Consider the following 26,147-nt stretch of genomic DNA (forward strand, 5'->3'; position numbering starts at 1 on the left):
CTCATGGTTTCCGTGTGCACCCTATGTGGGCCACTGCTCCCCATGTTGCAGCCTTTCTTGCTCCACTCTCCCATTCGTCTGCTTCTCCTCTCTTCCTCCTGCATGGATTTCACCATTTTAGACTAGCCCTCCTTCTTAAGCCTGGTCCTCTCATTTTAGCATGGTCCTCCTCCTCTCTTATGGCAATGAATTCTCCTAAGAGATCTCGGTGAAACTTTCATTATACTCTCTGAGGTGACTTTAAGTCAACATACCTTGTGTTGACCTAACTTTCTAGCATAGACATGACCTGAGTGTAAAGTAGTTTCTATAATATTCATCCACAATTATTCCTGAAATGCTATTAACCACAAAAGAATGAAGATTTCCACATGGAAAAAGTAGCACAGAGGGATATTGTTTTAGTATATTTCACATACAAAAGATAATGAGCATTCCAATCCCAGACTGTAAAGTGTAGGAGCACACAGCTAGTAGTATGGAACCATTAGAAAAAGTCACAGAATAGTAATTTAATTGAATTTAGTAGGTCACTGCATTAGAACTCTAGTACCAAAACACTACGCTAAGAAGAACAAAACCAGACACAGTTATGTGATCAGTATCTTTTGCTTGAGAGAGAAAAATTCTACTTCACCTTTATTAGGACTAAATTTTAAGGCCTTAATTCACTATACATTATTCACAGTTACATTTTAATACAGTAGAGAGGTAATCAGCTCATTAGCTCTGAAATGCCTTTAACAATATACTTTTCTATGGACTTTATATAAAAATAACTGAGCTGTTACTTCTTAACTGGTAATTAAGGATGTAACAAATCTAAGACACTGTAACTGCTGCTTTTTCAAGAAAAACAAGAGCACTTCAAGCTTTGCCACCTTAGACTGCTCTTTTGTAAATAATGCCCAGTAACAATTCTCCCTTATACCAATCAGTCTGTCAATATGGTTCTGGAATCACATCCAGCTACTAAAGGATTTCCATTTTGCGGACAGCAGCCCATGTCCAATTTGGCACTGGTTTTCCTTTTTTAAGTTCACAGGGATAAGATACTTTCTTTGTCTTGACAGCAAAGAATCCTGTGGCACCTTATAGACTAACAGACGTTTTGGAGCATGAGCTTTCGTGGGTGAATACCCACTTCCTCAGATGCATGTAATGAAAATTTCCAGGGGCAGGTATATATATGCTAGCAAGCAAGCTAGAGATAACGAGGTCAGTTCAATCAGGGAGGATGAGGCCCTGTTCTAGCAGTTGAGGTGTGAAAACCAAGAGAGGAGAAACTGGTTCTGTAATTGGCAAGCCATTCACAGTCTTTGTTCAATCCTGAGCTGATGGTGTCATATTTGCAGATGAACTGAAGCTCAGCAGTTTCTCTTTGAAGTCTGGTCCTGAAGTTTTTTTGCTGCAGGATGGCCACCTTAAGGTCTGCTATAGTGTGGCCAGGGAGGTTGAAGTGCTCTCCTACAGGTTTTTTTATATTGCCATTCCTAATGTCTGATTTGTGTCCATTTATCCTTTTCCGTAGAGACTGTCCAGTTTGGCCAATGTACATAGCAGAGGGGCATTGCTGGCATATGATGGCGTATATTACATTGGTGGATGTGCAGGTGAATGAACCAGTGATGGTGTGGCTGATCTGGTTAGGTCCTGTGATGGTGTCGCTGGTGTAGATATGTGGGCAGAGTTGGCATCGAGGTTTGTTGCATGGATTGGTTCCTGAGCTAGAGTTATTATGGTGCGGTGTGCAGGCCAGTCCTTGCCCACAGACAACCTGCCAACCTGAAACATATTCTCACCAGTAACTGCACACCGCACCATGATTGAACTGACCTCGTTATCTCTAGCTTGCTTGCTAGCATATATATACCTGCCCCTGGAAATTTCCATTACATGCATCTGAGGAAGTGGGTATTCACCCACGAAAGCTCATCCTCCAAAACGTCTGTTAGTCTATAAGGTGCCACAGGATTCTTTGCTGCTTTTACAGATCCAGACTAACACAGCTACCCCTCTGATACTTTCTTTGTCTTGCCAGAGGAGGCTATCCAGACAAATACTGTGGCTGGATTTAGAACAAGAGATTCCATAACTTTATTGCCATTGTTAAGGATTCTAGCCATGGAAGTTGAGAAACTATTATATTCAAAATTCATCCTTTAGGAGAGAGATGCCAAAAATGCAGCTCGGCAGCCAAATATGACTCTGCAAATCCTAAAGTGCAGCTGTGGTCTTCCCTCTGCCACTTACTGCAGGGTGGGGGTAATACTGATCAACCACAGGTTTTTATTGCTGGTGAACTAAAAAACAAAAAGACTTCTCATAATCAAACAGGAAAAGTGCATGCACAGGCAAATACTATGGTTGTGTTAAATTAATTTTGCTTTTAAAATTTATACACAAGTGTAGCTCTTGAACTCCTGGCAAGTTGCCAAAGCTGGTGGCATAAAATTTGGGAACCTTTGATTTAGGGCATTATGCCAACCAATCACCGGGAAGAATCAAGAAAGAATCTACCCACTTAGAATTGGGAAAATAAATTTTGGGAGGGTATTTGTTTTTCTCTGAAGCATCAGGTACTGATCACTGCTGGAAGCAAGATACTGGAGTGGCTGAACCATTGGTCCAAATAATTATGGCAACTTTTATGTTCATATGTTTTCTTGTTTTCATGGCTTATTTAATATTTGTAACAGCCTGAAACATTAGAAAATAAACAATGTTAAAATGCACAGTATTTAGAAAGCGGGTCTTGGCTTCTATATTTGCTCTTGCAAATACAATTTATCTTTACTTTTTAATTAGTTTTCCTCAAAGTCTCCCCAACAGTCCTTCCAAGTTTCTTGTTGGGATCTATGCTCCACCTCAAGGTTTCAGACAACATACAAACTTGGAAGTTAACAATTAAAAAATGAACAACTATGTGGCCTGATGGACCAGTAGTAAGTACAGATAACGCCATGACACAAAATAAAAACAAACGGCCTCTGGAATTTGCCCTTTTTGGATAGGACTGAAGCTTCTGTCAAGTTAGACTCATTTTATGTGTATCGCAAAAAACAGCATTAGCTCAGCAGCCACACAGCAGACTCTGGACATCTTTTGCTTGTCTAGCACATCAGTTTTTGATCCTATGTCAGCCTCTAGTTTTCATAGCCCATGAGAGACTCCACATTTCTTTATATAAGCATCAGATCCCCTTACATTGGATGAGACAGATTTAATTCACAATAGAAGATTGCAATGTCATATGTTGAAAACATGGTCAGTGGCTAACAGTTAGGAACCCCTAATTGTTCTTCTGACAAATATTCCACTGAAAAATGGAGCAACATTAGAAAACAATGGTACAGTATTGTCAATTTCAGTTCTGTCAGTGCTGCAGCTAGTATTCATATGCTTTAGTTCAATCTGATAGATATGTCTTCACGTGTTTCTAGGCATCAGTTTAGCAAGAAATCGGGTTCCCGATATCCAAAGAGTTTAAAGTCTCCTTCGAAGCGGGCATATAGGCGTCTTATATCTCTCTTGCTAATTCCTGAGAAATAACGCTCTACCTTTGTTTTGTTGTATAACGTTATTCCTGGTGGAATTGTGGGATATGATACCAGATGGTCTATTCCTGCTTCTTTCAAGATATATGGAGCATCATCCTCCAGGGTTTCATGGTGTCCAACCACACTATACGTTATTTCACATGGGGCACAAAGTTCCACGTATGTTACCCAATGAATTATGTGATCACCAAACTGAACATCTAGCCATCGGTGGTTAGGGTCCCCCAAATAGCGCACAAAGTCCTCAAACTGCAGTCCCCTGATCTCTGTGTGATTCTTCCTGTATTTCCGAATAATGCCAGGAGCAATTTCATGCCTGTACCAAGGTTCAAATCGAGGATTGTGGACAAACTTATCCTTAAATGCAGAAATAAGTCTTTCAAATGGATCTCTTACAATAAAAAACTTGAAGTATAAATTTAGTCTAAAGGAAAACAGAAATGGAAGGGATTAAACAGATAGAAAAAGTGAACTATGTATCGAAGAGCTACAAAACTGAGATAAAATATGACCTCTGAAATACCAAGAATATGACTTGTAAGAAGTAGCCCACTTTTCATCTATCTCTGAATGCCACTACCAATGACACTTGAAATAAAATGTTTTACTTGTTTTAATACAAAACAGGATGTACAAATGGTCACCTACTAAGCAGAGTTACTCATAGGAGTCAAAATAGCTGAATCCATGTCCTCCAGGGCATGTGGTGAAGTTTCTAGGAGAAATCGTATCCAGGATTACTTAGGCCTGGTCTACACTACGCGTTTAAACTGATTTTAGTAGCGTTAAACCGATTTAACCCTGCACCCGTCCACACAACGAGGCCCTTTATATTGATATAATGGGCTCTTAAAACCGGTTTCTGTACTCCTCCCTGACGAGAGGAGTAGCGCTGAAATTGGTATTGCCATGTCGGATTAGGGTTAGTGTGGCTGCAAATCGACGGTATTGGCCTCCGGGTGGTATCCCACAGTGCACCACTGTGACTGCTCTGGAAAGCAATCTGAACTCGGATGCACTGGCCAGGTAGACAGGAAAAGCCCCGCAAACTTTTGAATTGCATTTCCTGTTTGCCCAGTGTAGAGCTCTGATCAGCACGGGTGGCGATGCAGTCCCAAATCCAAAAAGAGCTCCAGCATGGACCATACGGGAGATCCTGGATCTGATCGCTGTATGGGGAGACAAATCTGTTCTATCACAGCTCCGTTACAGAAGACGAAATGCCAAAGCATTTGAAAAAAATCTCCAGGCTATGATACAGAGTCCATAGCACAGTGCTGTGTGACAAGCGTAACAGAAAGCCAAAGAATCAAATGGACGCTCATGGAGGAAGGGAGGGGGGGACCGAGGACTCCAGCTATCCCACAGTCCCCGAAAAGCATTTGCATTTGTGGCTGAGCTCCCAATGCCTGTAGGGTCAAACACATTGTCTGGGGTGGTTCAGGGTATATCTCGTCAATTTACCCCCCCTCCCCCCCCGTGAAAGAAAAGGGAAAAAAATCGTTTCTTGACTCTTTTCAATGTCACCCTATGTCTACTGCATGCTGCTGGTAGACGCGGTGCTGCGGTACTGAACAGTAGCATCCTCTCCCATCCCCTCCCCGGTGGCAGACGGTACAGTGCAGGACTGGTAGCCATCCTTGTCATCATCCCGTGAGTGCTCCTGGCTGGCCTCAGGTGAGGTCGGCCAGGGGCGCCCGAGTAAAAATAGGAATGACTCCTGGTTATTCTCGGCAGATGGTACAGAACGGCTGGTAACCGTCCTCATCATAGCAACTGGGGGCTGTGCTCCATCAGCGCCCCCCCTCATGTCTAAAGAAATGATTCTGTACTGCCTGGATTATCATGGCAGCGGGATGCTGGGCTCCTCTCCCCCACACCATTTAATGTCCTGCCTGGACTATCATAGCAGCTGGAGGCTGCCTCCCCCTCTTTTTATCTCACTAAAAACTCAGTGTTTCTTATTCCTGCACTCTTTACTACTTCATCACACAAATGGGGGGACATTGCCACGGTAGCCCAGGAGGGTTGGGGGAGGAGGGAAGCAACAGGTGGGGCTGTTGCAGGGGCACCCCCTAGAATGACATGCAGTTCATCATTTCTGCAGGATCTGACATGGAGCGGCTGTGCTCTCTGGTACACTGGTTCTCTAGTGAACTTGCCCCATATTCTAGGCAGGACTGACTCTATTTTTAGATACAACATAAAGGAGGGAATGACCCAGGGAGTCATTCCCATTTTTGTCTTTGCGCCCCCGGCCGACCTCAGCGAACGTCAGCCAGGGGCACCCATGACAGCAGCAGATGGTACAGAATGACTGATAACCATCATCTCATTGCCAATTTACAATGGCACAGCAGACGGTACAGAACAACTGGTAACCGTCTCTGCTACCTTGCAAAGGCAAATGAATGCTGCTGTGTAGCGCTGCAGTACCGCCTCTGTCAGCGGCATCCAGTACACATATGGTGACAGTGACAAAAGGCAAAACAGGCTCCATGGTTGCCATGCTATAGCGTCTGCCAGGGCAATCCAGGGAAAAAGGGCGCGAAATGATTGTCTGCCGTTGCTTTCACAGAGGAAGGAATGAGTGACGACATTTACCCAGAATCACCCGCGACACTGTTTTTGCACTATCATGCATTGGGATCTCAACCCAGAATTCCAATGCGCGGGGGCGACTGCGGGAACTATGGGATAACTATGAGATAGCTACCCACAGTGCAACGCTCCAGAAATGGACGCTAGCCTCGGTACATGGACGCACACCACCGAATTATTGTGCTTTGTGTGGCCGCATGCACTTGACTTTATACGATCTGTTTTACAAAACCGGTTTATGTAAAATCAGAATAATCCTGTAGTGTAGACGTACCCTTAGAGAGTATGCATTTCCAGGGACCTGATTCAAAGGCCATTAAAAGCAATGGGAATCATTCCACTGACTTTGGACCTAAGCTCAAATGAGCTTTGGGCTTTAGACCTGGCCTCAAAGGAGATGCCATCTTTCTGTTATGGAACTATCCCCTTTCGAAACCAATTCTTCAAGGTGGCTTATAAAAACCCTTAGTCTTATACCCAACAAAAAACTACATTTTCATAACCATCCAAGTCTCCTACGTGACCACAATCATTTTATTCCTATCCTCCCTCTTTCTCAACCTTGGGGCCCAACTGATTTCAGTAGCGTTACTTATGAAGTAAGGCACTTGTTGATGTGAATAGGGGTGGCACAATCTGGCCCTTAGATTGTAAGTTTTTCTGAGAAAGAAATCTTTGTCTATCTTTTATTTAAAACACCCATAACACTTATAGTGTTATATAAGTAACAAATGAACCAGAGAAAACCTAAGCACATCTAAGCACAGCCTGGGTTTGATTCTCCATTTCATTTCACCAGTAATGTTGGTTTTACTCCTCTGACGTGAACATGAGATGGTAACACCAACATCAACAGAATCAGCAGTTACACCAGTGGTAACACCAGCATAAAAGAAACTGAGATCTCCATGGTTCGATCTGTATTTTAACGTGTGATCCTCCAATTTTCCTCTCTTGTTCAGAAACCTAACTAACTATCTCCCTGGGAAATCACCTCTTACCGTTTTTGAATTTCAGAGTCACTGAAGGAGGATAAGCGTGGAAGTCCGTTCTTCTCATGGTCATGTACTATGTTCTCTGGGATCTCTTCTATGGAAGAAAATGCTCCTAGATAAAAAAGATAGACAGAAAAGGTTACCTTTAAAAGAGGTGGGGAAGGGTATTTGTCTCATAGTGGTGTTTTTATTTGGTTTCTCTCTCTTCTGTGGCATTAGTAGCTATGGTTACAAGGTACAAAAGCTGTTAAATAAGGGAAGATTCAGACTGCAACACTAACGGCTGTTCAACACTCAAAAGAATACAGATTTGGAGATTTGTAACATGACAACTCCTGTCTAAACCAAAGCAGTGTTCAAGTCTCCCAATAACGCATGTTAAACAAGCCTTATCTGTCTGCCCTCCCCACCCTTCCCACAACTTTCCTCCCACATAACCCAGTTGGAAAGACTCTGAAGCTTAGCTTTGCTGGAAGGATTGACTTTTTTTTGGTTTAGTTTCCAGCAAACAGGAAACACTGTAAAGTGTCTACCTGAACCATGTTAACTCGAAACACTTCACTGTCAGGCTCCTGGCAAACTTTTTTTGCTTGGGTCCTTTTTTAATTAAACGAAACACTATGCTGAAAACTACAAAACTTCAGATCCTTCCGTGGTGCATAAGAGAATAAAATACATAACACATTCAGAATGGCAAGCATCCGGGTGTTAGTTTATCAGTCGTTCTGTAGGCACGTTCTGTGCAGGAGAGGGTAACAGCTAGTTTAAGACCCCAATCCTGCAGTGACGTGCCAATATAGAGCACCATGGAACTCACTGGAATTCCATGTGGGTGGGAGGACAAGTGCAGTGTTATCAAACTAGCAAGTCTCCATGAAAGCCCCCGTGCCCATCTATACACGGGTGCTCCCACCACAAGAGTTGCACTGGTGCCAGGAAACATGTTTCAGAAAAAAGCCTAGTGTCAATAAGGCTGCAGTGACTAATTCACACAGCTTGTCCTCAGTCTTGTCTGTCTTATAATTAATGCTTTTTGTCCTCCTCTTTTCCTGCGTGAATTTAATGCTGGCAAATGCCAGACTTGACAGCCTAGGACACTGAAGTCCTCTATTCATTCAGAGTGAAGTTACAGCATAAGCAATGGCAGCATCGATTACTCCATACTGCCATAGGAGTGTACATCTATCCTGATCTGCAAAGATCACCTCTAGGGCACCCACTCTATTATTAGGTCTGTCTGCTGAGACTGCTCAATAAGGATGTGATTAGTGCCAACTGGGGTGGTGCTGCCTGCTGGGAACTGGAACAAGACCACCAAATGCATCTTACATAGGCCACCGATAAATCAAATGATAACAACTTTCTGTCGCTATCAAGCTGGGCTGGATTTGAACCAGTCAGGTGGAGGTAAGATGCTCTCTGTATCTAATGATCAATCCTGTTGTTCATACTCAGTAAAGCTTTGCAAAAAGCACATCTGGATCTGAATCCTTCCTGTGCTATCAGACATTGCTTAGGGCCCAGACAAAGCTCCACCATCTATGTCTATCCTGAGCCACTCTTTGCATGGCCTCTAAGTCCCATATGTTCTCCCCTCTCTTAGTACTATTCAGTGGAGGCAATCTTTCCACCAGCTTTTTTTACGTGTTCCTCTAGCTGCCCAGTGGCAGATGCGCTGGCTTCATTCTTAACTCATGTCTCAGACATTTTCATCATCTTTTCTGGACAACTCTAGAGATGAAGAGTAATTGAAGTTGCTGATGAATCTGAGATTCACTATAATTCATTTAATTCAATATCTAGTATTTTCATGAGGCATTTGCTTCCAAAATCATTTAGTTGTCTGTCTCTAGCTTTGGTGGATTTCCAGCTTTCACATCCATATGTTAAGGTAGAAATAACATTTGTGTTCAAGCTCTGTAGTTTGGTCTTTAAGTGGTAGGTTTCTGTATGACCAAATCTTGTTTAAGATGGTGAATGCAGCTGCTGTCTTGCAAATTCATAACATTATGCAGGAGGTTGGACTAGATGACCTCCTGAGGTCCCTTCCAACTCTGATATTCTATGATATTCTATTTGGACATCCCCACAGGCTTGCACAGTACTGCCAAGATATGTGAATGGACTCATCTTTTGTATCCCTTTGTCTTCTACTATAATGCTTGAGTTGGGAGTTACTGGGGTTATCATTAGATTTGTTTCTTCATAATTAGTTACTAACCCTTTTTTTTTTTTTGCAGTGCTGGACTTCTGGTATTTACTTACGTGTTGGTTGAGCAGTAACTCAGAAGACCTATGTTGTCAACGCTATCTAGATTTAATATTGTACTGTTGTCGAGCCATGTGATGCCTGTGTTGTATTCATCTACATTTTTTTCCAGAATGAACTCAGTGGCAGTACCAAACAGGAGAGATGAGAGAATGCATCCTTGTTTGACATCAGTGATTATATCAAACCAGTCCCCCACGTTTGCATTTATTTTAACTGTGCAAGCTGCACCTTGAGATATAGCCTTGATGAGGTTAATTATTTTTGTTCACATACCATAGCACTTCAAAGATATACACAGAGAGAGAGAGAACATGCACCTATCAGAATGTTATTTAACATAAATCACAACATTGACTTAAAACAAGAGAAAAAGAACATTCTGCAATTTATTTTCACTGACCAGGCTACTATTCTACACCCTTAAGTGCATGATTGATTCTTCGTAACTCATGCCATGGTCCATTAATAATGTATATACAAAATCCCAGTGTTACAGAGCTGCAGCAGCTGCCAAACTGAAAACTGAGAATTGCTGTCAAAACAGAAATTCCAGCTTCATGCCATGGAAATCTTACAGTACTGCTGAAAAATGCAACTTTTTCTTATGCCTAGACACTTGAAATAACAATTGTTCCTTTTGTTGTTGGGTTCAAGTCATAGGATTTAAATTACCCTGGTTTAGGGGATTGTGATCCTTTACGATTCACTTGTTTAAAAATTCTATTCACATGGTGCCCGGCCTGGAGTGAGAATATATCCACCAAATAAATCCTCAATGGCTCAGATAAATCACTTCCGAGGCAGCTACAGTGATATTTATTCTAGCAGAAAGAAGGTAATTTTTAATTTTTCAAAAAGGAGACATTTAAAAAGGACTAAAAGGAAGTGCAAGGAATGAATGAGTGGAATTAAGTATCTGTATGTAAAGAAGAATGTTAAGAAATTAGTTTTAATGCTTCCCTCATTCTAGTGGTTCTGCCCTTTCCTCACAAACAAAAACCTTACGCGCATTAGAGCAAGTAGGTACCATTTAAAACAATCAGGACTTTTTTCCATTGAGTGTTGCCCACTTTCGGAGTCTGACAGAACAGGATCTTGTGCTTGTCACAAACAAATATTCGGTCCAAAACAAACTTGGAAATGGTAGTATGAGAGAGATTCCTCAACGCTGCATCTCTGCACACATTCCTGAGAAGCTCAATCCTTTTCACATGGACCAGGGGTTGGTGCATCAGATCTTCAGAAAAAACTTTTCCAGTTGGCTTATTAAAAAAAAAAACAAGAAGCAAAAGTTTAACTTCTAGATCAAATTTTAAGAGTAAGAGACCAAGCAGTCAAATTCAGTATCCTAGTAAAGTATATATTATGTTCCCCCCTCTTCTGTACAAAAAATATTGCAAAATTTACATCATCCCAGTTGGTTTCTTTTGGCTTCCTCGGTGTTGCTACTACAGAGGCTGGTGATTTTCAATCAATATCTAAGAGGGTAAGAACCTTTCTATACAGCAATTTTTATCAAGTTTGGTCTAGTCTGTATAGAAAGGAACAAACCATGCTTTTACCAGAACTTAAAATCTCTTATCTAAGTGCAGTGTTAAGTAGGAAATTCTCTAGATGGTGGGAAGGCAGAGCTAAACCATTAATTTCAGCAGAAATTAAGTTTTCATTTGAAATATAAAAGATTTTTAGCCTTTATGGATGGGAAGATAACCTTCTGGATGCAAACTGATGCTGTGCTGACTTCCTGTATCTGCACACACAGACAGCCCCAATGCATCTGTTTCTCCAAGCTGTAGCAAAATAAGGTTGACCAAATTCTGCTCAATTTCACGAATGCTCTTCAGAACCACCAACGGGCAGCAACGAAGCAAACATTAACATCCTTTCACTCTGCAGCTGCTTGGGAAAGTTTTACACAGCAGCAGAGGCAGGCCGTAGCATTATTCTGGGTGGGGAGGAGGAACTACTTAATCAAATAGCAACCCATCAATCAGGAAGACTAGCAGAGATCATAGATTTCAGAGTAGCAGCAGTAATATCTTAAGAACACATCAGGGTAAATAGCTCAAACTCTGTTTTATGGAAATGGTCATATCTACAGTCTAAGGGGGGAGGGATAGCTCAGTGATTTGAGTGTTGGCCTGCTAAACCTAGGGTTGTAAGTTCAATCCTTGAGGGGGCCACTTAGGGATCTGGGGCAAAAATCAGTACTTGGTCCTGCTAGTGAAGGCAGGGGGCTGGACTCAATGACCTTTCAAGGTCCCTTCCAGTTCTAAGAGATAGGTATATCTCCTATTATAATTATTTCATTCAGTGTTAGGTGTTGGCTTTCCAGAAAGCATACAGAGCATTCTGATTCTGTTAAAGTGAGACAGTGGAATGCTTAGGGAAATTCCCCCCCAAAAGACCCACAGATCAACAGTTTAAAGTAAAGCAGCTTGGGTTTATGAGGCTGAAAGCTGCTACAGCCTTACAGATCTTGCAGGGTAATAAAGCTTATGGCCTTTCTGCATTAGCCTCAGAACAAGGGTTACTACATATAGAGAGTTAAGGTCAAGCATGTGACAGGCAAGCTAAACGTAAGTGATTTGATCCTCTGAAGAAGGGCATCTACAACAAGCACCTTAAATCTTTCAGGGTGGATGACGCATTGATGAACAAACTACTGCTTATAGGGAAGGGGCAAGAAGAAACATAAGGCTTGAAGCACATTCTGGCCTCTTCTTCAATGCTTCTTATGTTCTCCTTTTGTACTTCTGTTCTGCTACCCAACCTCCAATTTTTCCCTGAGTGATGCAACCTCCTCATTGTGCTAGCACTCTCCATGACCCACTTCCCCACTGCACCTCCAAGCTCGCCTTACCCCACCCATCTCCACTGGGCCTCTTAAGATCCACAGGAAGTGAGCATGTTAGGAGGTTTACAGAAGGGAGTACTGGGGTTAGCAGGGAGTTGGCAGGGGCAGAAGGAAGAAGATCAACAGCAGAAGGTTGGCAACATTCACCCTTCCCCTTGAATAGATGAGTTAGGATCCTTCCATTTTAATTGCCTCCCACTTTCTGGTCTCAAGCAAGGACCTGACAGAACTGTAGCGACAAAAAAAAAAAAAAAAAAAAAAAAAAAAAAAAAAAAAAAAAAAAGAGGGAGCTCTTTCTTTATAAATCGCTTGCCTGATTAACCTCTATTTTGTGGGGGGGCGGAAATCTGTATTTTCTACTAACAAGCTTTCTACTAACAATCTAACAAGTGATTGGTTTACACAGTGAGGTTTGATTCTTTAAGGAAAAGGCTAGAAACTTTCATTTAAAAATGGGAAGAGGAGGTTAAAAGAAAACAAATGAAAGAAAAAGTGTCCTTACATTGCCAGCAGTTATTTTAAGTGAGTCTAAGCCAATGGGCTATCTTGATACTGCTATCTAAAATAATTTTTTAAGTTAGTGTTCAATCAAGTAATATTTGATCCTGTGCCCTAGATCTCAACTTGATAAGTCCAGCGAACTAAATTTTATATAGGGTGGTTGGATACTGAGGAAAAACACACATTTTCACAAACTAATTTTCACTCAAATTTTCCTCTTGTTTTTCCTCCCTTTTCATATTGTCTCTTGGTGCAAAATAGTAAAAAGTTGGAAAGTTTTGTCAACTCTGCTGAACACCTCCACTTCTTGGTTATCAGGAACCATTAATGTCAAATGCGGGAGAAAAATTTACCTTTCCCCCAGGCCTGATTACCAGCTTTTGGATTTTAGAAGAGGGATTGGCCAAAATCTGATTTATAAGGAAAATTCATTTACATCCATAACTATGGTGTGGCTACTTACAGCCCTTAATCCCCCATGTTATTGGTTCCAGCTGCATTCTATCCATAGTATCCTCACAGATTTCTTATGGTCACTGCCGACCTCAGCACAAATGTTAGAAACATAGTTTGAAAGAAGAGACCCTCCTCATCTTATTATCTTGAATAAGTCCACTATTCACTTTGAGCTCACTGCTACACAGGTAAAATTCAGAAGGATTTGATTAAGGGAGCTTGGAAACCCAAGCACTGTCATCCATGTTAGCATTCAAAGTGTCAAAAGCCTCAAGCAAAGTGACTGTGAAACATAGGTAAGGAGGCTAATTAAAAGCCTTTTTGTTTTCCACCCCAATTCTCCATGGGAAAACAGGATCTTGCTTTCTGCGGCTACTCCTCTCCATTCTATCTTGGCCATAATGAAATCTGAAAAACCTAGCAGATTGCTTGTCTGACTGTAAACATCCCCTTTGCAAGTATCCTGGATTAACAGCACTGCTCAGTACTTCAATCTGTCATAAAGTCATGGGAGAGATAATAATGGACCCAGACACTTCATTATTTTTTCCCAGATATGCAAGGGCAGATTTTATACACTTACAATATTGCCAGCCTTACATCAAAGTACTGTCCAAAACCCACGGCTTTCTTGGTTTGTGCATTCTGGTAACGACTTCAATTTCAACCTCTACATGCAAAAAATCGGCCATAAAATGACTCAAGACAGTGGGAAAAAGATGCTTCCCTCAGAACATCACCAGAACAGCCTCCCTCATCAATTCTTTATTCCATGACATGGGGTTACTGGCATGTCTCTGTAAATTAGAGAGTAGCAGACTTGTTTTGCCTAATTTCCAATCACTCAAAATTGCATGCTAGAAAGTTCATGTAATGAAGTCTATTGGGTTCATGTTCTGCTTAGGTGAAACCTTGAGATGTGGAGCAGAGAGTACACAATACAAGCAGAAGGGGAGTGCGGGAGAAAAGTGGAATGGAGCAGGCAGAGCAAAAGACAAAAACAGAGAGACTGCACAGAGGACTAAAGGAACCAAAAGTGGAAGGGCAGGGGAGCAGTGGGGAGAGACAGTCTAATTACAAAAATAAATACAGTGGGCCAAATTTTGCTGTCAAGAACTGTGCAACCCAACTGACTGCAATAGAAGTTGCCCTGAATTTAGGGTGGTACATATCTGTCACAGATAGGGCAACCACTTTTGCTAGCTTTGTGAGCAGCACGGATGCTATTCTCTCCTGAATACACAGCACACATTTCCCTTTAGATAGAAAGGCGGTTTTTCAGGTTGACTCACTATTAGAAAACAAGGGACTTACACTATTTAGGGGAAGAGGTTTATAGTCACAAACCAGTTTTGTGATCCCTGTGATGGAGTGCCTATCCCACAAGAGGCCTGAACACATAGAATAGGCCAATTAACCTTACAGGCTGCATCTGGAGGAAAGCCAGGCACTGATAAGGCTAATGGCTGATGATGCCCAACTGGGGGAGGAGCTGGATAGGCTTATAAAAAGAGGAAGCGGGTGGTAAGAGGGGGCTGTTTAGAGAGAAGCACTGCAGTCACTGTCTAGAGGGGTAGGAAAGAGACTACAGACACAGAAACAGGATCAGAGAGCTTAAGCAGAGCATGGTTGCTGGGCACAGGATCCCTGGGCTGGAACCTGGAGTAGTGGTTGGGCCTGGGTTGCCCTACTGGTTACTGGGAAAGTGACACAGACTTGTCAGTGAATCAGAAGACTGCCTGAAACAGCTTGTCCAGTGGGATTTTGATACTGCGGAAGGGGAGAACTAAATAGTGACTGGCCGTAGGGCTGAGACATGAAGAGGGAGCATCCTGACTCCAGAGAGAGACCACAGGGGAAGTCACAAAGAGGGAGTAACTTGAGTGGAGAGAGAGAAAGAGAGAGAAATCAGGGGCAAGCAACCAAAGAAGGGTACGTCAGACCAGTTCAAAGCTAATCCCCAGGTGCAGCCACAAGGAGGCGCCCCAGCAGTGAGCAAACCCCATGATAACTCCAAGAAGAACTGTATGAAGTTCACCTAACTTTATTCTAAATAAAAGGGCCAGGTACATATTTCTTGTCCAGCAATTCCTGATGCCCTAAAACAAGAGCTTTCTTTCATTAACTCCATATTTTCACACATTTTTCAGCAAACTTAACAATTATCTCAAAAGCAGGCACCTGAATTTCTTCAGGCAAACATTTCTCCTCTGGCACTTGTATCTTTTCAACTTTTGTCATAGCCGTCAGTATTAATTGCTCTTGCTTGACACCATATACTAGATAAGAATGAGAGAGAAGAGAATTATAGAAAAATGGACAATTATTTCTGCATTACAGCCAACTACTGGTATCAATTCTTGAATCAAACACACACATTTTAGGGCTTGCTTTAAAATGGGAGGTTATTGAAACAATATGGCTCACTAATATTTTAGAGGATGTCCTCTTCTGGGATTTTGGTTGCTAAGGGCCAAATTCACCTTTAGTATAATTTCAGTAGAATTACACCAGGGATTAATATAGCCCTATGTCTTTATTAGGCTTTTATTAACATTGCATAAGGAAGAGCAGAGAAACACATGAATTCATAAATCCAATGCTGTAAAAAAGATTCATCTAGTCATTTCACATATTGTTCGAGACACTAATGTATGATATTTAAACTATATTCAGTAGACAAATGAGCATAACTATATGGATCTGACAGCAGGAGATTTTTACTTTCAGTAAACTCAGCTAAGTGTAGCCAAAAAGAAAATTAATCCATCAGTGTTTGCGCATCTTAGTATGCAGGTTTGTCGTGTTGTAAATGTGACTGTTCAGGGCAACCGCACCTGTATTCCTCTTTGTGGTTCATAAGGGCACCCACTCCAAGCTCCCATCTCCTCAGCCGTCACCTCTCTTGGGCCGACATCCACTTATCTCTCTCTCCTGACCCCGGTTTTTCCAGGCTGCACAATTCCCTGCCTACACCATGATATTCCCAGCAAGCTGGATTGCTCAAAAGGCCAGTATCTGCACTTTGCTTTCTCTCCAAAGGCTAGAACCCATGTATTATCTGTAGTTATAAGTTAACACCACAACTCTTTTTAAGCAAGCACATATTATTTTTTAGGTGAAAGCATTACAAAGAAAACATATTAAAAACAATAAAAAACCACACACTAAAAATCTTATCAGAAGTCACCCTAATTTCAACAAGGGATCTGGTAGGTGTCAATCCTTCAGAACTCAGAAATGTTTTTTCCCCATGGCAACAAGTTCATGACAGTCTCAGATTCAGACTCAGAACCACCATGAATATTTCAGTCTTTCCTTTATACAGCTTGGGACTTTGATCTTGGCCTCATGTAAAAGGTGATCAGCTCACAATGGCCCACTCCTCAGAGGTACCTTCAAAAAGCTTTTGCATAACCAAGAGTGGTGAATTTGCATTTACCTTCCCCTAGACCCTGTGTACTCACCTTCTCCTAGACCCTATGCACTCAGAGGACTATTTGGTCCAGGGCAGAAGGAAAAAAATGCCACACTCATAAAATATGGAAAACAAATAATTGATTCAAAGAACAATTGCTAAACAAAATAAATTAAAATAAACAAGCCCCTTGTCAACTGAGTAAAATATTTTTAGGATAATCCTCACTATGAGTATTAATTGTAAGGGGTTGGGTCATACTAGTTTTCCCCCAGTTTAGCACTCTATGTTTTTTTTCCTCTGTGAAGACAATCACTTGTTTCCATTTGTCCTTGTACAAAGATAGGCACCTTCCAGCACTTGTTGCTCCATTCACGTGCCTGTAGTGCTAACCCCCAGCCCCTCCCTCCTATTCTCCCCACCCCCCAGTCCTGAGGGGGGGGGTGCCGTCAGGGAGCGGGTGAGAAGCAGGAGGGGTTGGATAGGGGACAGGGCCGGGCCATGCCTGGCTGTTTGGAGAGGCACAGCCTCCCCTAACCGTCCCTCCATACAATTTTGGAAACTGGATGCAGCCCTCGGGCCAAAAAGTTTTCCCACCCCTGGCTTACAGTCTTTTTGTTCTATTTTTGTAGTGCTACCGTGTCCTGGTCCATGACTGGGGCTCCTAGACACGACCCACAGTACAAATGATAAATAAATAACAGTTGCAAAGATACTGTGGGACACACACCCACACCCACACATGCAAAGCCTTCCCTCAAAAATAATATTTTATTGTAACTTTCAAACAAAGATTTCCAACCCTCTGCCCTACGGCTGAAGACAGTGTTTCTCAAACTGGGGTTGCCGCTTGTGTAGGGAAAGCCCCTGGCAGGCCGGGCCGGTTTGTTTACCTGCCCCGTCTGCAGGTCCGGTCGACTGCAGCTCCCACTGGCCACGGTTCGCTGCTCCGGGCCAATGGGAGCTGCTGGAAGCGGCATGGGCCGAGGGACTTACTGGCTGCTGCTTCCAGCAGTGGTGATCCCAGTTTGAGAAACACTGGCTTAAGATGTCTCCTACAATAATAATTCATCAAGACAGAATATGGCACTTCATTACGTTACTCTCACATTTTTATAGATGTATAAAAATACTTGAAAGAGCAAGCCACCTGCAAATTAAGGACAATTACAAATCTCAGTGAGAATTTATTATTGCTGAAACTAGAACAGAAGTGTCTCAACTTGCAAGCTAAGCCATCTTACCTGTCAAGCAGGTTCATTCTTCTTCAAATTAGTTCAGGAGTCGTAATAGGAAAATTAAGTAGTGAAAAAAAATTATGTAACTTAAGCAGACTGAGGTGGAGGAGAATAAATCAATGCTTGCTAAAAGCTTGTATATCACAGCAGAAGGAGATTAAACAAAATGAAAACTACCACGTCTATAAGGACAATGGGAAGGAAGTCAGTTATTTATTTTTGAGGATACATGCAGATAAGATAGAAAAATCAAACAGAAGGCAAAACGAATCATGTCTCACTGGAGACCAGAGGAGATCCCAAAGAATCAGTTCAGCTCTAAGGCGCCAATCCTGCAATGAGCACCTGTAGGCAGACTTCTAAGCCACACTGCACCGATGAAGCAGTCTGCTCAATCACAGGTCATTGCGGGACCCGGGCCCAAGTTCCAAACACATTAAAAATAAGGCAGAGAGTTGCCTACTGAATCACAGGAGCAAACAAAGACCTACAAAGCTATCCACTGAAAGCAACTTGGACAAAACATACACCTTATGAAAACTGGTTGAGTTAACTCAAACAAATAGTATTTTCTACCTTTAAATTGTCTCACGAGGGTTGACAGCTTGTCACTTAGGAGGGTCAGAATATTTTTTAAAAGTAATCAGTAATTAGAAAGTTTTTCTATCACTATTAAATATTTCCTGACTAAAACAGGCCAGGGCCAAAATTACTCTCCCTCTTTCCCCCCGGCCATCATTTTGGTAAGTCATACACAAAACTAATGTTCATGATCCGTTTCCAGAAATCTTTAGCTAACAAACACTGTTCTTACAGCTGTCTGCATTCTACACAATATCACTGGATGGCAGTTACTTAGCACAATAAACAAGGCTCTGATTCTGCAGAGGTATGTACATATTCTATGTGAATACTCCCAATAAAATCAATAAGGCTATTCGCAGAGTGTAAAGTTAACTATGTGCTTCAGGCTTTGCAGGATTGGAGCCTAAGGAATTGCATTGTCTTCTGTTCCAATAGCAATTCTTTAAGTGTCTTAAAAAGATAAAAATAGAGTATCTTCTAACATCACACACACACACACACTCAAAAACACTATCTGCATGTCATGTCAGTAATTTCATCATACACTCCCTGCAGGTCTGCTTGTTAACAGCAACACATCAGTATACAGAGAATGCGGCATGCTGTGTGTAGTGTTATCAAGTGGCTTTAAATTCCTTATCAGTCTAATACCATCTGGGCTACTTAGGCTAAGCAAAAGCCTATAAGCTAGTTGTCAATCAAACAGCAGAGGATAAAACTGAAAGTAAGGAGCAAGGCAGGAGAGGTTAGGGTACGTGCACTACTAATCAAACTTTACGCCATGTCTCTTGAATGCTGTAAGATGGCAAATATTTAAAATGGTGCAGAAAATAAAGACTATATAGTTACTATTTAGTTACTGTGAAATTTCCCTTCTCTCTAATGAGGAACAAAACAATTCAGGGGATTGCTCTGCATTGCTTCAAACACACACCATTTGTTTATTGACCTAAGATGTTGAAATTGAATTGGTTCAAGAACCTGTTTATTAAAAGGCAGACTTTCAAAATGTAATCCCCTCTGTTCCAAAATGTAGGAATCTGGTAGCAATGTTATTTTTCAGATCTTTATAAACAAGAATGTAAACTGTAGAAGTATTAGCATTGTCACTTGCTAGCAATGTATAAATGCATTGCTCCAATCTCTAATCCTCTAAAATAAACAAAGAGATAACAATGTGTTGGGATCTGTGTTGGGCACAATGATTACACTGCCACTTTTGGACAGAACATTGTTCAATATTCTGTATTATATCAAATTTAATTAAAGGTAAACTTACCATCTGGGTCTTTAAAAGTCAGTGTGATGAACTTGCTAGCAACCATGAACATGAATATCACCCAAAAGCATGCAGCTAACAGCAGCCACTGATGGTGCATGTTGTCAGACGTGAGCCATATAAAAATTTTGTATTTTCCTGCTTAAAAAAAATAAAAATAAAAAAATTACCACATACGAAATATATGTTTCTATTTTATAAAACCAGTACCTTGTATAGCAGACATTAAAATATACATATTATATTTCTGCCTGAAGTCAAATACACCTAGCGGATTAAACTATAACGATATAGCCTTTAATATACACCTCTACCCTGATATAATGCAGTCCTTGGGAGCCAAAAAATCTTACCGTGTTATAGGTGAAACTGCGTTATATCAAACTCACTTTGATCTGCGGAAGCGTGCAGCTCCGCCTCCCTGGAGCGCTGCTTTACCGCGTTACATCTGAATTTGTGTTATATCAGGTCGCGTTATATCAGGGTAGAGGTGTACTTAATATTTCTACAGTTATGATATAATTTTATTACTAGTGTTATAGTAGCTGCTAGAGGCTCTAGCCTGGTAAAGGCTGCCATCATGCTAGGGTCCTATATGAAAGGGTAGTAAAAGAATATCCCTTCCCCAAAGACATTACTATTTTGGGCCCCCATCCTGCAATCGGATCCACACGGCAAGCCCCTTTTCTCTTACAAAGTCCTTCAAAGTCAACAGGGCTCTAGAAAGGTGCAAAGTTTCACCTGGAGAGATAGTGTGATCAAGTTCTTGGTTTAAAGGCAAAGTACAACAGGCGGTGAACCAAACAGGGATGGGAGAGAGGATGGAGTAACAGCAGTAGGCTACCAATGCATGCAGTTTGCAGATCTGCTGGGGTAGGAAGGTTGCATGTTGGTTTTGTTTAGTTTTGATCAGCAGCTGACATCTTAGCAAAAAAATTCTCTGAAAGGTAGAATGCAATGCTTTTAAAAATAAAAACCAAAAATGATTTAGGATCCCATACATTAATTGAATACACATTTTCAAAATGTATGCATTTGTAGGGTGGGATTTTCAAATGGACTCAGCACTGGCCCAACTCTGGTTGGTAAAACTCCCATTGACTTCCATGGGAGCAGCCAGGCCAATGCTGAGTGCTTGTGCAAATCCCACCCATAAAGGTTAAGTCTATACAACTTTTTAAAATTCTAGTTCAACCTCCATTTACCTGCAAAGACCTGAGATGCCTCAAGTGTTGATGTTTCATTGCAAGAAAGAAGCAGAAGCTGTATTTCTAACCCTGCTTTCAATATCAGTACTGCCTCAACTGTTGCTGGATAAACACAAGACACCCAAGGGCCTGAACTCAGGTATTTGCACTTCACCTCTAAGAAAACTCTTCTCCATGAAGATAAATGACAATGAAACTTTGATAGCTCTTAACAAAACGAGGATCTAACATACAAATGTCAAAATGATGTGGTGAGGCTTAGCTAAATTATTAGCTCCCCCACCCCTTCAATCACCAGGGAAACCAAGACCTGACCAAATTCCATCAGAGGGTAATCACATGTAACTTCCATTCACTGGAATGGGAATTTCAAATTCTTATCCTTGGGATTTTGTACCCTGTTAAGCAAGTTGCCAAAGATGTCATGGTGAGTGACAGAGTTGAAGATAGATAGATTAGTTAACCTGATTCCCTGGTCTTTGCTTAGATCGTAAGACCAGACTATTTATATATTTTAAACAGAATTTTAAAAAATCATGTCCTATTGAACAGTTCATTTATCAAGTATACAATAGAAACAAAGCATCTTTAAAGTATTGTTTCTGGAATTCCATTTGCAAGATTGATAATCAATTACTAATCAATGCCCTTCTCAACCCCTACTTTTCTCATTCCCGCAAAGCTTAAATGACAAAAGTAAATGTATTTCGTATTGTTCAGCTGTGTCCCTTTCCTTCCACCTGCTGACCTGCACCATCTCTAACATCCCCAGTGCTGACTGCTTTTCTAGCCAATGTTTGCCTGACTGGTTCAAGCAAGGCCCATCCAAGAAGGCTTTGCTCCTGTCAGTCATAGCGACAACAACATTGAGTGCCATTCTTTGGAACACGTGCAAGTAGAAGAATATACATTTGGGAATTCTGGAATATAAGTAGGTGAAATGGATGTGGGGAAAAGGAAGAAATATTGTATTTCCAATTACAAATAAAAATCCAACAATCTTTTAACTTTTGGAGGATGCATAAGGAAATCTAATCTACCATTAGAAAGATTAATGTGCATTTAGCATGATGAATTTGATATATTAAGAAGACAGTTTCTCTGTTTTAAATATTCACCAGGAACAGACACATTCATAACCATAGTGCATATTGAAACATTAATACTATTTTTTGCAGTAATAAAAGAGATCAGATTAAAAACTATCCCACACAACAAAGTTCTCTTTAAAAAAAATTGGGCAATGTCATTTTTGTTGGTTAGCTGAGTTAGGGCCCAACCCTGCAGTATGATGATCTGTGTGTGGACACCAGGATCTGCTTGTGTGGAATTTAGGGTATGTGGATTCCAGAGCCCTGGCACAAACTGCTCAATGACAATCTTATGGAAGTTTTCAGTTCTCAAATGTATCCTTTTTAGTTTGGCTGTTGAAAGAGACAGTTTCCTTTATTATCATACTTTAAGAGTTTTCTTCTTAAAAACCATGCTCAGTCACATTCAAGTCAACTATCCTTTGGATTTTTATAGACTCTGTAGAAGATTCATCTCTGCTACCCTCACAGGAGAACAATATCTTGTATCCCATTTCTAGGTCAATTCCCATCTTCTAAGCACAAAATTTCTGAATCAGGCTTTACTCCATTATCGAAAACTGGAGGCCAGAAAGGGCAAGTACTATGATCGGAATTTGAGAGCAAGTTCCCACTGATTTCTTTCCAGACTCAAATCAGCAATAGTTCAAAAATAGGTTTCATCCTAGCACAACACATTGTTATAGCCCTTTCCCTAAGATTCGTGCTAGAGTCTCAAGTCTTAGAGGTGACCTTTTCCAGTTTATCACAACACCCATGACAACATCATCATCTAGCAATTGAGTCAAAACTTTTACTCTTGTTTACAGACATCTTAGCATATCCACCAGCACTTGAAAAGTTTATTAGACTCTTACTGATCAGATACAGATACAAAATATGAGCCAGGAGGCCCTTCACCATGTTTAATAGTATCTCATTCCTTGAGTAGCTCTGCAGAAAATAACAGGATTACTCCGACTAAGGTCTACTGAACACAAATGAGGGAGGCAGAATTCGTTCTTTGATATTCATAACATATCTGCCAGGAAGACAAGTTTTGTTATTATGATGAATATGTGGGTGCTCAGTAAGAATTATTAACCTCTATCCCCAAATGTGATTTATGTATTTGATTTCTAAGATGGTATGTTAGGCTATCAGAGAGGAGCAGACAGTTTCAGCGTACTCAGATCTGCAGGATAGCAGCAGTTGGTATATACAGGAAACTATAGCCAGATCCTGGTCTAAGGGTGGAAGAATGATTCCACCCCAAGATAAGAAAACACAAAGAACATAAGAACAGCTGTACCAGGTCAGACCAAAGGTCCATCTAGCCCAGTATCTGTCTACCAACAGTGGCCAATGCCAGGTGCCCCAGAGGGAGTGAACCTAACAGGCAATGATCAAGTGATCTCTCTCCTGCCATCCATCTCCATCCTCTCACAAACAGAGTCTAGGGACACCATTCCTTACCCATCCTGGCTAATAGCCATTTATGAACTTAACCACCATGAATTTATCCAGTTCTCTTTTAAACGCTGTTATAGTCCTCGCCTTCACAACCTCCTCAGGTAAGGAGTTCCACAAGTTGACTGTGCGCTGTGTGAAGAAGAATGTCCTTTTATTTGTTTTAAACCTGCTGCCTATTAATTTCATTTGGCGACCCCTAGTTCTTGTATTATGGGAATAAGTAAATAACTTTTCCTTATCCACTTTCTCCACATCACTCATGGTTTTATATACCTCTATCATATTCCCCCTTAGTCTCCTCTTTTCCAAGCTGAAAAGTTCTAGCCTCTTTAATCTTTCCTCACATGGGACCCTCTCCAAACCCCTAATCATTTTAGTTGCCCTTTTCTGAACCTTTTCCAGTGCCAGTATATCTTTTTTGAGGTGAGGAGACCACATCTGTACACAGTATTGGAGATGTAGGGGTACCATGGATTTATACAGGGCCGGCTTTAGGAAGTGCGGGCCCCAATTTGAACAGTTTCGACGGGTCCCCCATAGGGATGACTAAAAAACAACAACAACAAACACCACTTGGGGCTTGTACTCACCGGGTGGTTCTCCGAGTCTTCGGCAGCACTTCGGCGGTGGGTCCTTCGCTCACTCCAGGTCTTCGGCGGCACTGAAGGACCCGCCGCTGAAGTGCCGCTGAAAACCCAGAGCAAGCAAAGGACCCGCCATCAAAGTGCTGCCAAAGACCCGGAGTGCTGCCGGGTAAGTAAAAATTAAAAAGGTGCCTCTAGACAGGGAAGGGATTCTCACTGGGCGCGGGGCCCTCTTAGGTGTGGGGCCCAATTTGGGGGAATTGGTGGAATAGGCCTAAAGCCGGCCCTGGATTTATATAAGGGCAATAATATATTCTCAGTCTTATTCTCTATCTCCTTTTTAATGATTCCTAACATCCTGTTTGCTTTTTTGACCGCCTCTGCACACTGTGTGGACATCTTCAGAGAACTGTCCACGATGACTCCAAGATATTTTTCCTGACTCGTTGTAGCTAAATCAGCCCCCATCATATTGTACGTATAGCTGGGGTTATTTCTTCCAATGTGCATTACTTTACATTTATCCACATTAAATTTTATTTGCCATTTTGTTGCCCAATCACTCAGTTTTTTGGGATCTTTTTGAAGTTCTTCACAGTGTGCTTTGGTCTTAACTATCTTGAGCAGTTTAGTATCATCTGCAAACTTTGCCACCTCACTGTTTACCCCTTTCTCCAGATCATTTATGAATAAATTGAATAGGATTGATCCTAGTACTGACCCTTGGGGAACACCACTAGTTACCCCTCTCCATTCTGAGAATTTACCATTAATTCCTACACTCTGTTCCCTGTCTTTTAACCAGTTCTCAATCCATGAAAGGACCTTCCCTTTTATCCCATGAGGCCTATCACCTGAGGGGGTGCGCTCAGAGACTAGAAAGGGGACAGAGGTACAGCCAGCCTCATAGCCTTGGCTATTATCATTCTCACTTTACACAAGGAGAAGCTGTGGCAGAGAAGTTAAGCGATTTTTATCTAATCTGTTAGTAGATACATTGTCTACTTTCTGCAGCCATAGATGTATATTGATCATATATCTTTCACACAGGATTCACCATAACTTGTATATAAACAGTGGGCCCTGGAGTTTGCTCCCAGCCAGCTAGCCAAGCTGCCTCTATATTAACCAGCTCTTTAACTATCTCAGGAACCAGACTACTCAGGAGTCTAAATAAAGGTAACTGATTTCAATAGTAAACCCTGTTTAGAGATTATGCTAATTCAAAATAATGCCCTTTTAAGAATTTACAAAAAGCAAAACCTTACATTTTCCTTCTCTCTAAATCCTTCTATACAGATGCTTCTATCATGCTCCAAACCAGGGTACCTGAATATCAAGATATTTCCAATCTCTCCTCTTCATCTTTGTTTTTCATCATTCTGCTAGTTCATTCATATATTTACCTGCTTCCTCTGTCTCCTTAATTTTGTTTGTTTCTGAAGTGCTTCTTTTATTTAGAGGTGTTTTTCCTTTTTAAACTCTTCTGCTTCCTTCTGCATTTAGTTTAAATCTCTTTATTTTTTCTTATCTGTAGTTTTAAGTTTCTTCTGGGTCTTCTCTTTCTTGAGCACATAGGGACTTTTCAGCCTCTTCCCTGTCTCTTGTCTCTCACTTCAATACCACCAAATTGATTGTAGGATGGGGAGATCAGAAAAGCTTCCTCACCATCTCTTTGTTTGCCTTCCATTTGCTGTGCTCAACTATCTGCCCTAATTTCCACAGAACCCTAAATCCAGTCAGCTATAATATTCTGTCACCAGTTCTAAAAGTACTATCACATTTTTGCTCTTTAATATATTTATTAAAGAGGGTGCAACAGGGGAGGCCTCCCGATTCATACTGAGGACAACTGGCTAGTTATCTTAGCTGCCTGTACATGAACGCAAGAAGCCTGGGAAACAAACAGGAAGAATTGGAAGTCCTGGCACAGTCAAGGAACTATGATGTGATTGGAATAACAGAGACTTGGTGGGGTAACTCACATGACTGGAGCACTGACATGGATGGGTATAAACTGTTGAGTAAGGACAGGCAGGACAGAAAAAGT

General features: G+C 41.3%; 1 protein-coding gene across 5 annotated transcripts in view; it reads right to left on the reverse strand.

Annotated features, from left to right (window-relative positions):
• Positions 1–2,025: 2,025 nt before the first annotated feature.
• Positions 2,026–26,147, reverse strand: part of CHST10 (carbohydrate sulfotransferase 10) — a 40,973-nt gene continuing 16,851 nt past the window's right edge. For 2 of the 5 annotated variants that reach the window (XM_050922591.1, XM_050922609.1), the window contains exons 2-6: positions 19,763–19,903; positions 15,424–15,521; positions 10,456–10,690; positions 7,163–7,268; positions 2,026–3,984 (exon numbers count right to left, since the gene is read on the reverse strand). In XM_050922591.1, the coding sequence (XP_050778548.1) occupies positions 3,447–3,984; positions 7,163–7,268; positions 10,456–10,690; positions 15,424–15,521; positions 19,763–19,903 (1,118 nt within the window). In that variant the 3' untranslated portion in view covers positions 2,026–3,446. Of the gene's footprint in view, positions 3,985–4,008; positions 4,730–7,162; positions 7,269–10,455; positions 10,691–15,423; positions 15,522–17,904; positions 17,939–19,762; positions 19,904–26,147 lie in introns of those variants that run through there. The other 3 variants (XM_050922627.1, XM_050922601.1, XM_050922618.1) reach the window with 3 other exon arrangements.

Source organism: Gopherus flavomarginatus, chromosome 1 (genome assembly GCF_025201925.1).
Source record: "Gopherus flavomarginatus isolate rGopFla2 chromosome 1, rGopFla2.mat.asm, whole genome shotgun sequence".
NCBI classification, from domain to species: Eukaryota; Metazoa; Chordata; order Testudines; family Testudinidae; genus Gopherus; species Gopherus flavomarginatus.